This window comes from Aotus nancymaae, unplaced genomic scaffold (genome assembly GCF_030222135.1).
Source record: "Aotus nancymaae isolate 86718 unplaced genomic scaffold, 86718_ANA_hifiasm-v0.15.2.pri h1tg000008l, whole genome shotgun sequence".
Taxonomy (NCBI): domain Eukaryota; kingdom Metazoa; phylum Chordata; class Mammalia; order Primates; family Aotidae; genus Aotus; species Aotus nancymaae.
Window position 1 is genome coordinate 27,962,107 of NW_026988419.1, and position 12,622 is coordinate 27,974,728.

General features: G+C 35.7%; 1 protein-coding gene across 3 annotated transcripts in view; it reads right to left on the bottom strand.

The window, feature by feature from the left end:
• Positions 1–12,622, bottom strand: part of PARD3B (par-3 family cell polarity regulator beta) — a 1,134,301-nt gene that overhangs the window by 261,506 nt on the left and 860,173 nt on the right. For all 3 annotated transcript variants that reach the window (XM_064373118.1, XM_012446125.2, XM_064373119.1), the window contains one exon: positions 9,818–9,928. In XM_064373118.1, the coding sequence (XP_064229188.1) occupies positions 9,818–9,928 (111 nt within the window). The remainder of the gene's footprint in view (positions 1–9,817; positions 9,929–12,622) is intronic.

The window sequence follows — 12,622 nt, forward strand, 5'->3', positions numbered from 1 at the left end:
AGTATATTATCCAGCCCCAAACCAGCCCCCAGAAAATATTCTGGGTTCACTAAACTTTTATTTATGCAATTGTTTTTTCCTTTTAAGGAACTTAGAAGTTAAAAAGCATTTTATCCAAGCAAAATGTAGAAAAGTGGGGCCTTTAAGTATGATTATTACCATTTTATTTCATGGTACTAAAATGAGAAACTATTAGAATACATCCTTAAAAGTGGCTTATCCAATGCCAGGAAAACAAATAAAAAAATGGAAATCTCATTCCTAAATTCTAGTCACTAAATGGCCTCTACCTACTTACAGTTCCGCAAAGCTTTAACATAAATTGCTCTTCTCAAAATCTGCCACTGCTGTATTTAATCCCCATCAAAGCAAATTTATCTATATAGGTTGAGCATCCCAAATCTGAAAATCCAAAATCTGAAACTTTTTGAGGGTTGCCATGACACTCAATGGAAATGCTCATTTGAATGCTTCTGATTTTGGATTTTCAGATTAGGAATGCTCAACTGGCAAACGTAATGCAAATATGCCAAAACAAAAAAAAAAATCGAAGTCTGAAACACTTCTGGTTCCAAGTGTTTTGGATAAGGGATGTTCAACCTATATCTCCGAGATACAGCTCTGGTAGCTTTGGCATAAAATCCAGTGAATTACAAAAGACTGTGGACTATATTAAATACCTATTTATTTATTTAATATGTTTATATTACAACCAAATATCCTGGATCAGCAAAATTTAAAATGCCTTTCCACATTTTTATCAGGTCAGATACTCTAAACATTTCTGTGGAATCATTCCAGGTAATTCAGTATAATTCCTTTTCAGAATGTATTCCAACAGCCCTACAACTACATACAATAAAGTAATACATCACTTCAGGGTCCATGAATTCTTTAAAAGTATTTAAAATTATTTAAAACAATTTGTAAACAGCCGGTGTACTTTATAGAAGTTTGCCTAAATGACTGTTCGAAAGGATGCCAGTCAAGTGATTCATTTTATGTATTAATCCAGCTCGGCTGACAAGCAGTTGCTAATACAGCACTTCTAACATTGATTCAAGTTCCATAAAAGGATTTTGGCTCATAAAAAATGCTGGCATGGCATTAGGATGTAGGTGTTTCCATCTCTGGTCTATAGAAATACAATGACGTGCCAAGTTTTGTTGGTGACTGCAAGCATTTCTGAGAAGATAGGTGTAACAGAGATCAAATAAATGCATAGATATTAAAGCTACCTTCATCCCCGACTGTGTCTCAATCTCTCACTCCACTAAATCAGAGGCAAATTTTGAAAAATGGCCCCCAAAGAAAGAGTAGTGGGGGTGTATGGCCACTATGCTGTTATGTGTGTGTTCTTTCTCTTGCTCTGTTTTTAATCCTCATTCTAGGAAAGATGGCTATTCTTACCTTAACACAAGCATCAATAGAAATCACTGGGATATAGAAAGATCTCTTTTCATTCACTGAGTTAGTTAGTACTATGAAAAACAGAAATCTGATAGCTTCTTTCTGTCAGCATGAAATGAGAACATGACCTTGTCCTGAGAAACACCATCTAGTAAGATTTTTCATAACTTCCATGCAGTGATGATCTAATAAGAATCTAAAAGTAATTAACTGGATCTTTTTTAGCCAACCAAAGCCTTATTAAAATACACATTTTTATCAGTATTCTAAGGGAGCCATAAATTGGGGCATTTTGAAAAACTGGGATCTAATCCAGTCCATGATCTGATCAGGGTTCAGTAGTAATAATAAATTGGGACTATTAAAACTGGGAATCATTCCAACATTTTATTTTACCCAAACCACAGGACCTAGAAAATTCCACTGCAAAAGATAGCGATATTCAGTGACGAGTAAAACCATGCTGAATTAATCATGTGTATGTAATCATGCCAAAACAGGGTGTTTTCAACAGTTTAAATAGTGCCAAAGTTATTAAGTTCAATAAATAATTAATTATTGAGAATTGCTTGGCAAATTAAAGAAATCAACCTTCTGGTTTCTTTAATATATCTTTTTTGGAGTAGACAATAATGACAAAATCCTATAAATTCACTTGTTGCTATATATATTTAGGAGTGTTATATGTATGTAGATTACAACCCAAATATGAATTCCAGAATGTAATACTTTCCTTTTCCTTCTTCAACTCTAATAAGCATCTTCATTTTTCAATCTGAAGAAATGTTGGATAAACTCTAGTCTTATTCTGGTTTTCATTTCAATTTCCAGTAACACAAAAATCCTCCATAATTAAATAAAATGCTGAGAGGTTGGGAATAGATTTTCACCCACTTGAATTCTCAAACTATAAATGGTTTCTGAATGTTTTTATATCTCTAAGATGCATTTCGTTTATGTGGGGAACTTGCAGCTGCATAATTAAATCTTGGTTTGCCAAATATCAAAAACACATGTATTGATTTAAACTAAAGGGAACAGGCCACAAGCAGCTCAGCTGATAAGGCAAGGGAGAAGTCTCTGCAGTTCTTGGAAGCCTTCCCAAAAGGAAAGAAAACTAAGAACCTTGAATTCAGACACTGAAACCGATTAACCTTCCTAAATTTTAGCTTCGCTCTCACTTAGACATTCCGTTCAGGCTAGTTGTTGAAAACAAGAGCCATATGTTTTCATATTTCTCAGTGCTGAAGCTGAAGAGTTTGGATCTTTTTTTTTTCTCCCATCTCCTTATGTATCCTTCTAAGATTCTAGTAAGATCTACAAAAGCAATGTTTAATGAATACAACAAATGAGCTTCCTGCAAAATAAACTCTGATATGGCATAAGAGTAACAGAAGATTTTGGAGTATATAACTCACATTATTAAAAATTTTTTTCTTTGCAATTTTAGTAGAAAACTTCATTTACTGAAGTTTTATTTCAGGGTCAGTAATATGGGACTTTAATGGAAGACAGTCTTTGGTGTCAGCGGAGATATTTTTCCCAGGATAGTAACACTAAATTAATGATGAGGAGGGAGACATATTTTTCTTTTAACCAATCTCCACTGGATCTTTGAGACAGTATTAAGAATACAAGTATTTAGTTGGTATTTTACAGCCCAAGATTCTGATTAACTTCATACTTTGTAAAAGTTTACAAACTTAGGTCTTAGAATTAAATAACAGCAATATATACTTACTGACATATTAAGACGATCTCTTGCTTTCAGCTCATGATGCTAATTTATACAATCTAAAGGTGTGAAAAATGCTAATTTAATTTAGTTTGAAAAAATACTGGGGGAAATCATCTTTGAATATAATATTCAGTTCATATCTCTAGCAATGAGTATAGGCCTTTGGAGCTAATCTTTTATTATGGCTAATTTCACTGAAGCATGAACAAAACGATGAGTTTATTTAATGCAGGGCTTCATTGCATTAAAAGAAAAAAAAAAAAAAACTAGAGGGGACACATCTTAAGCTCAGAAATCTCTTACATGAGATTAAGAAAATCCTCCCACACAATCTTGAGAAAGAAACTTGCGCATATACACTCAGGTAAGAATAGTATATGCACTACCATAAACCAATGCCACGGTAAATTCAAGAAAGATTGCTATAGAAAATTAAAAGTAAATGCTTCCATACTTAAGATATTTAGATATTTCTCATACTAGAATATCTGGAAAGAAGTCTAGAGATCATCTGAGGACAAAGTAGCATTAAAGATACACAAGAAGATGTTAGGTGCTACGTTGGCTTAAAGTACTTAATTAGATAAGCTAACTTACACGGCTATGTATTTTTATAATATTTTATTTATTAGATTTTGTATAAATATAATTAAGACAATAAAGGAAATAGATCAGCAACTGAAATTTATAAAACTCTGATCTAGTCCAATATTTGCATGATGAACTAATGTTTTCTAAATGTAGTCATTTCATTAGCTTCTCATTCGACAGTTCCAGTGTCAACAAACTCACTGCCTCATACTGCACTCTAATTTTAAGGACTTTTCCCTTCCATTAAGCTGAAGACTACCTCTCTTAAAACAATGTTCCATTAGTATCTTCAAGAGACTGGCCGGGCGCAGTGGCTCACGCCTGTAATCTCAGCACTTTGGGAGGCCGAGGTGAGTGGATCATGATGTCAAGAGATTGAGATCATCCCGGCCAATATGGTGAAACCCCATCTCCACTAAAAGTGCAAAAAAATTAGCTGGGTGTAGTGGTACACGCTTTAGTCCCAGTTACTCAGGAAGCAGAGGCAGGAGGATCACTTGAACCTAGGAGGCAGAGGTTTCAGTGAGCTGAGATCACGCCATTGCACTCCAGCCTGGTGACAGAGTAAGACTCCATCCCAAAAATTAAGAGACAAATATATAAATAAGAAGATAAAATAAATAAGAAAATAAATATTAAAGTAAATAATTTGTTTTCAATAAAATAAATGAATGGATGAATAAGCAAATAGACTGACAGTGTAGAATGGAATAAAATGGATGCTATAAAAGAGATCTATTCTCTCTCCTATGTGACAATTCTTCAAGCATGAGAAATCCACAAAGTCTTGACTCTAGAAGTTATGTATTCTCAGGTCTTTCAACATTTTTAATAAGACTTGGATTTGGTACCCCCATTCTCTGTGTGAAAGAGAGGCATAGGATACTCCAGGTGTGATCTGAGCAGTGTAAAATTAAAATTATAGTTGCTTCCTTTATTCTGTACATGAACTTCCAGTAATGTAGCTTAGGACCAGATTAAGTTTTTGGCAGGCATATCCACATGTTGACTCATGCTAAACTTATGCTCAACTAAAACCATCAGGCAAATTTTTCATATATTTGGTATTAAATCAAACCTTCCACATCCTGTGTATGTGTAGTTCATTTTTGGACCTAAATTCAAGACTTTACATTTGTTTCCATTAACTTTTTTTATGTTTAACTCAGTCCATTGTTCCTCATGATTCTGTCATTGGACATATTATCAACCCCTGAAGTTTTGTGGCATCCACAATCTGATCAACAGGTCACCATCACTAACGCCAGTGCTCCGCAGGCCAAGGTTAAAAATAAATTTCAAAGAAAAAAATATTCTGCAAGCTTATATTGATGGGATATTCATCAGTAATCTTTGGGTGCCATTCTCAAATAGCTAATAATCTTTCTAGGGTTATGTCCTCTGATCTAGATTTCTCTGCATTATCCACTGGAAATATGACACAATGCAAGTCTGATGTCTAGGAGGGTACCTTGCTCTTTGTGTAGGTTGGAGACTGTAAAAGGGTTTCTCAAACTCTATACTATTGACATTTTGGGTTGGATGATTAATGTTGTGGGGGAGGGTGGCTGTCCTGTGCATTATAAGATTTTTAGCTACATTCCTAGCCTCTACCAGTAAAAGGCAATAACTTCCCACCCCTCTTTCCAAGTTATGACAATCAAAAATATCTCTAGACATAGCCAAGTGCCCCTTGTGTTGAAAATTGCCCCCTCCCATTGAGAACCAGTGTTCTAGACCCTGCATTTCTGCAATCGAATGTAGTAACACAACTTGTTTTTTATAGCTTTCTTGACTTTTTCAATACATGGAGCTATAAATAAACTATCCATATATAACACCAAAATGGTTCCATATCAGGAATTAGATATGTAGATAAATTAAAATGAGATATGAAAATCAGCAAAAAAAAAAAAAATAGACAAATGAGGAGAGATAATATAAAGCCCTAAAATTTATAATTGAGGTTAGATTACTCCTAGGGTAAACAATTACAAGGAAATTAAAACTTCAATAGGAATTACATGATTTAGGAGGTAACTTATAAAGACATTTGTACCTGGATATTCATCCAAGTATTCTTTGGAACAGTGAAAAATGGAAACAGTCTGGGCATGGTGGCTCCCACGTATAATCCCAGCACTGGGGAGGCTGAGGTGGGCGGATCACTTGAGCCCAGGAATTCGAGACCAGCCTGTATAACGTAGTGAGAGACCTTGTCTCTATTTAAAAAAAAAAAAAAAAAAAGGAAAGAACAAAAGAGAAAAATGGTAACAGATAACAGACTGAATGTTTGAAAATGGAAGGTAAATGATTTATTCCATATTGATCTCATAGAATATAAGGCAGTGATCAACATGACATATTTTAAAAACATTAATAACATGGGGAAAATGTTCAACATATAATGCTATGAAAAGAGTAAGATGTTATAGATGCAGGTTTTGAATATCAAGTGTTCAAAGAACATAGAGTTGTCCCTTAGTGTTCATGGGGGATTAGCTAGTTCTAGGACACCCTGCGGATATTAAAATCTGTAAATGCTCAACTCCCTGATATAAAATGGAGTAATATTTGCATATAACTTATGTATATCCTCTCAGATATTTTAAATCATCTCTAGATTACTTATAATACCTATTACAGTGCCTACGCATCACTTCATTTGCATAGATTCAATGTAGTACTTGGCACAGCAAATTTAAATTTTGCTTTTGGGAAAATATTTCCAATCTGCGGTTGGTTGAATCCACAGATGTGGAACCCATGGATACAAAGCCAACTGTATAAGCATAGGAAAAAAGATTATAAAATATTAGTAGTGGTTACGGGATTATGGTAGAGTTATATATGGTTTTAATAGTCTTTATACCTTTTATGTTTCCAAAATTTTCTTCATGTACTGATACTGCTTTAGTAAGTTTTGCATGCATGAGGGATGCTGAGGGCAAGTGATTCCCTTAGTTGAGTGAGCACTGGTTAGAGTTTCTAATTTGTTTACAAAAGATTGTACCAGTAAGAAAAGATATTTCAGGCCAGGCACGGAGGCTCACCTGTAATCCCGGCATTTTGGGAGGCTGAGGTGGGCGGATCATGAGGTCAAGAGATCAGGAACATCCTGGCCAACATGGTGAAACCCCATCTCTATTAAAAATACAAAATTTAGCGAGGTGTGGTGGCATGCACCTGTAGTATCAGCTATTTGGGAGGCTGAGGCAGGAAAATCGCTTGAACTAGGGAGGCGGAGGTTGCAGTGAGTCGAGATTGTGCCACTGCACTCCAGCCTGGTGACACAGAGAGACTTCATCTCAAAAAAAAAAAAAAAAGAGAGAGAGAACAGAAAAGAAATTTCAGAGAAGGCACATGAGGAATGAGGCACATGAGGAATATTTGTACATTGGGCCACTCAGTCCTTTTGAGAAAAAAATCCTGTATATCACTTTTCACTAAATAAGAATTGTTTTATGTTCTAACCAAATTCTGTTGCTCCAAGTCAGTGGTTCTCAGACTTTAGATTGCTGACAAATCACCTTAGGTTTGCATATGAAACACAGATTCCTGGGCTCCAACTCCCAAGGTTCTGATTCTGGGATGGGGCACAGGAATCTTCATTTTTAACAAGGTCTTCTAATGATTCATTCTGATGCAATTGGTCCCTGGACCACATTTTGAGAAACTCTGCTGTAAGAAATCATGTGGTTGAATTTGGATTTTTTTTCTGCCTCTACTTTGGATAACTGTCTCCTGGATATGCACTAAAGGTAACTGTCACAGACCTGCAGCGGTGTGCTGGCAAACTAGGTCTTTGGAAAAACTGTGCTATAAATATACCCACTATAACCAATTTCAACCTGCCAATGGCTTATCAGCCAGCTTACAAAATTCTTGAAGGTTTAACAATTAGTTCCCATAGGCTGGTACAAGCTGGCTCCAGTTCTGTACAGTTATATTTAAGTGCATTAAATATTTTGAAAACGAGATATGCTAATGTAAATCTATTATGATACCTATGACAGGATGAAACGAGTAAGCAATAGGACGGCTTGAATCACATCAAAGCAACATATTTCAAATGTATTAGGAGAAAATACAATAGCTTTTATCACTATTTCTTACTTTATTTTTTTCATTGACATATCATGAAGAGTGATACACTCACTGAGTTCTTTAAGAGTTGTGAATTGCTTTTCTATAGATGATGGAGAGCTAAGGATCAGGACTCCAGGGTTAGGAGCAATGCCAGATGTTCAGCCTCCACCTCCACCATCCGTGGTTCTTAGCCCCTGAGTTGTTGAAACGCCCTTGGTCATTAATTCTATAGCCCCCAACCATAAAATCAACTCCTCAGCTTCTTCCTCTAGCACATGATTGAGACAATGTTGTCTCTAGGAAACCCCAATTAGATGTGTTTTATGTGTTCATGTGTGGGAAGTGGCCTAAGTAGAGGCTAATAGTATAGTTCTTTCACTATTTTGACCAGACATATTTTAAGAAAATTGGATCTGAAGCCCATACAGCCAGCTGAAGTGAATTTACAGCTCAGCTTTTAAGAACAAGACTCCCTCAGGCACCTGCCTCCTAAAGGCAAAACCAGAAAGGAAATGAACTCTTGCTTAAAGACAACTCACCTTATTTTATGGGTTATCAATTTTCTAGCTGGCACACAGTTCCCCAGCTACTAAGAGATTTTTCCCCCGTCCCAAGCAAGTACTGAGCTACAAAAAATGTCAAGTCTGCATTCTACCGAACAGTTCAGTTTCCTGTAGATGAGCCATGGGATGTAGCCTCAGTAGGCTAAGTCGAGGGAGCAGAAAAGATCTATGATGTAGGCTCCCCACACAGATGCCTTTGCCAATATATGCATTAAAATCTGAGCCTGGATTACATTTTACATTACAGGATTGCTGAATCTTAGCTTATGATGGAGAATATCTTTCGTGTCTTTGGGGTAGCTCTGTCAGGTGAATAGTCAACAACAATGTAAAACACTTGATTTCCTTTTAACTGCTCCAGTGACCTCAGAACTCAGCTTATCAACCTCTCAAAAACGAGAAAGGACTAAAGAGCTTTTTTTCCTTGCTATTGAAAAAGTCAGCCTCTCCATGGGAATAGACTACAAAATAGGGGTTAAAGGTTAACAGTAGAGACTCTTAGACCACTCCGTGCTAGAAAACACAATGAATAGATGTGACTTTCTTAGTACATATACTAAAGTAAAATCAAAACAAGAATGGAGTCTTTAGAAACTGTAAGAACTAATGTAACTAATAAGCAAGTGAAAATTCGTATAAATGTGAGTATATACATGACGAAGTCAGAATCAAACTCTTAAAATTATATGCTGGTTTTGTCATAATCTCAGTCTTTCTCCAACCTTCATTTAGTTGTGAAGGCAAAGAATTTTCAGGAGAAATATGAATATTCAATTACATGTTTGAAAATGAGACATTTACACATCCACTTGCAATAAGTGCCAGAGTTAACCTCAAAGCTATGTGAAGGACCTCTTGTCCAAATGGAACATTAAGCTCCTCAAACAGGAGAATTCAGCTCTCACAAACCGGCATCATTCCAGCAAATGAAGCTGGTCCTTTAACAGATGGGCAACATACTCTTGAACTTGCTGATAGCCTAATAAGAGACAGTGTCTTTTTAAAGAATGAAGGACATGCACTCCTCAAATTACAGGACCCACAAGGATTGTGCAGAATAAAATTAAGAAGGTATACAACAGCTTGACCAAAATTAGGAACAGACTATGGGAACTGGATAGTTCTAAACATCAATATCCAAATGACCTTTCTTTGAAAAAAATAGAGAAAATATGCATTTTTATGGTCAAAACAGGTGGTAGTGTGTTATGGAATTACAGGCACTGATATAGTAAAAACATGAAGTTATTTCTTCTCAAAATAGAATAAAAATTTCCCAGAGAGGGAAGTAGATTCTTTTTGTGTCAGATACCTTTCCTTCTGGATCAGTCAACCTCTATACTTCTTAAAACGAGACTATTGCAATATCCAAATTAAACACAGACCAAAGAGTAAAGAAAATGAAGAGCTTAGCACTTCTGCTCACCTTTCACGCTCTTCTTTCATTTTCTCCAGCTCTTCTTCTCTCAGGCCACCATGCTTCAGAGCACCTTTCTGCTCAGCCTTTCCACCCTTATCCTCTTTCTTCTTTCCAAATCTAGTGAAACATGAAGGAGAAGAAGGTTGTTAACAATATCACATTGTTTTTGCGGTAAAGCTAAGATATTTATGGGATGAGCTCATTAAGTCACACTTCTTTATTCTAAGTAAGTCAAGATCATTTTGCATAAAATGGAACTAAAATAAGATAACGAAAGCAGAAAAATAATGCCGTTAGGAAATTCCCCCTTTTCTCTCTTCTTCCTTTCCTTCCTTCCTTCTTTTCACTCATATTTATCATGTATCATGCACAATATCATGTGCTTTTAGGAAGTCTGAGAAAGAAACATCAGCTTGTTTTGTGATTCTTCTATTATCCAGGTTGCTTAGAGTTAGGACTTTTTTTATTTTTCATTTTTTTTGAGACAGAATCTTACCCTGTTACCCAGACTGGGGTGCAGGTGGTGTGATCCTGGTTCACTGAAATCTCCACCACTGGGGACTCAAGTGATTCCCCTGCCTCAGCCTCCTGAGTAGCTGGGATTACAAGTACATACCATCATGCCTGGCTAATTTTTGTATTTTTAGTAAAGACTGGTTTTCACCATGTTGACCAGACTGATCTTGAACTTTTGACCCCAAGTGATCCGCTCACCTTGGCATCTCAAAGTGCTGGGATTACAGAGGTAAGCCACCCAGCCAGGACTTTCTTTACAATGAGTATGTCAGGTCCTCCTGTGATGAGATACTGATTCCCTTTGTAGGTGTCAATAGAAGGTAGGGGAGGGAATGGCCAGCCTAAGCACACATACTTTGAAAATTTTCCTTATTATTTAGACAAATATTCAAGACTAATTATAAGGACCTATTAATGCAATAGAAAACCAGAAACTAAAAGATTATCATTAATATATGAATAAAAGCTGACTAATCTAAGCAGGCTTCCTGAGACCTAGTATCAACGGCACTTAAGGATAAACTCCTGGAATTATACCACGACAGTGCCACAAGAGACCTTATTGAACACCTCATTCAATGCTCTCATGTATGTTTATGTGAGAAGTTAACAGATCAGTACATCACTTAGATAAATAACTTTTGCTCAAAATGTCATTAAATATAGTAATGTTTGGGCAAAATATTCAACACCGTTGGGAGTCAGGGTAGAAATAATGCTTCAGGTGGTTGATGAGGGCAAAAGTCTTGCCAAAAGCTTTAGGTATTAGGCTTGTTTTTTCTCATGTCCCATATATTTTCTTCTAAATTTGCAGGTTTGGGGATTTTTGAGATAAAAGCAGTGTTTTTTTTGAAGGGTAAAACTAACCTATTTCCCAGCCTACCTTGATCTTTATTACCACACCCTATAAATTATTTTTGTTTCTGTTAGCTAAAATGTTTCACCTGTACTGCAGTTCAGCAATAGCTCATTATGCTTCCATCACAGTGGAATACGTTTGGTAAGAAAAAATGTTAGTTGCAAGTAAATTCTGCAAGGTATTTTCTATTTTCTTCTTAGCAAGAACCGCCAATGACAGTCAAATCAAGCAATTCTGCAAATATTATAAATGCTTTGATTTAAAGTTCATAATCCTTCATTAAAGTTTCCAATAAGAAGGGCAGACATAGCTGTGAAATTTATTTTATTAGCCAGAGAAAAGGATTACAAATTGCCTTATTTTGTAAAGTTTAGGTAGGCTCAAGAACAGCATTATAAAACAATCTTAAAAAAACCCCTCAAACTCCCACATTGTTAAGACGAGGAAATTGAGACTCAGAGGAGTTAACGGCTTTTTATTTATTAACACACTGAATTCCTTTTCATTTTGCAATAAAACAACTTAATTATCAGTAGTGGCAGTAGTGGAGGTGGCAAGAGAGTAAGGGGGAAAGACTGGATTTGGTGACTTTCCAAGCCTTTGTTTTCCTTTCTGTAGCAGCCTTTGTGGGGATCATTTCACAGCCCTTACTTTCACTGAGATATAGAAAGAGGAGTTGGGGAGGTTTATCTTCCCATTAGCTATTTTTGTGAGAAGAGTCACAAACCCTGAATGCCTAAAATTACTACTTTGCATTCTAGAGTTTCAAATATGCACTGCATTCCAGGCCTCCCATTATCTGTTACCTTAGAAATTTAAGAGTTGGCCATTCTGGGCTAGGTGCCTTAAGGAAATTGCTTAGGGTCAACCTTACTTTATATAAAAGATATTTTCCTAAAAATTTCTGTGCAAACATATGGTTTTAATCAATAAAATCTTATTTTACATGTACCTTGGAAGCCTGTTTAAAGAATCTTATGATGGATCTTTTTTGTAAAGTGGAAAAATCACCTTTCAACATACCCTTTATGTAAATTTAGATGTTCATGAATTATAAGTTTGCTTAAAACACCTGTCCATTTTTCTGTTCATTTTTATAGAGGTCATATGAAACAGATTCTTTCTTCTTTCCTTACTCTCTCTCTTTCTTTCTTGCTTTCTTTTTTCTTTCAAAGAATATTTATTAGGTATCTACTAGGTGTCAGAAATTACAAGCAATTGCTTTAGATTAATATTATGTTGGCATACAAAACCACACACTATCCTCATGAAATTTACATTCTAACAGAGGAAACAGTTGTTATAAAACAAGTATAAATCTGTAATTGTTAGTTGTGATAAGTGCTATGAAAGATGTTAGAAGACACAATAATAGGGAATTGATTGATTGGGAAATGCCTCAGTGAAAAAATAGATTTAAGCTGAGAATATAAGAG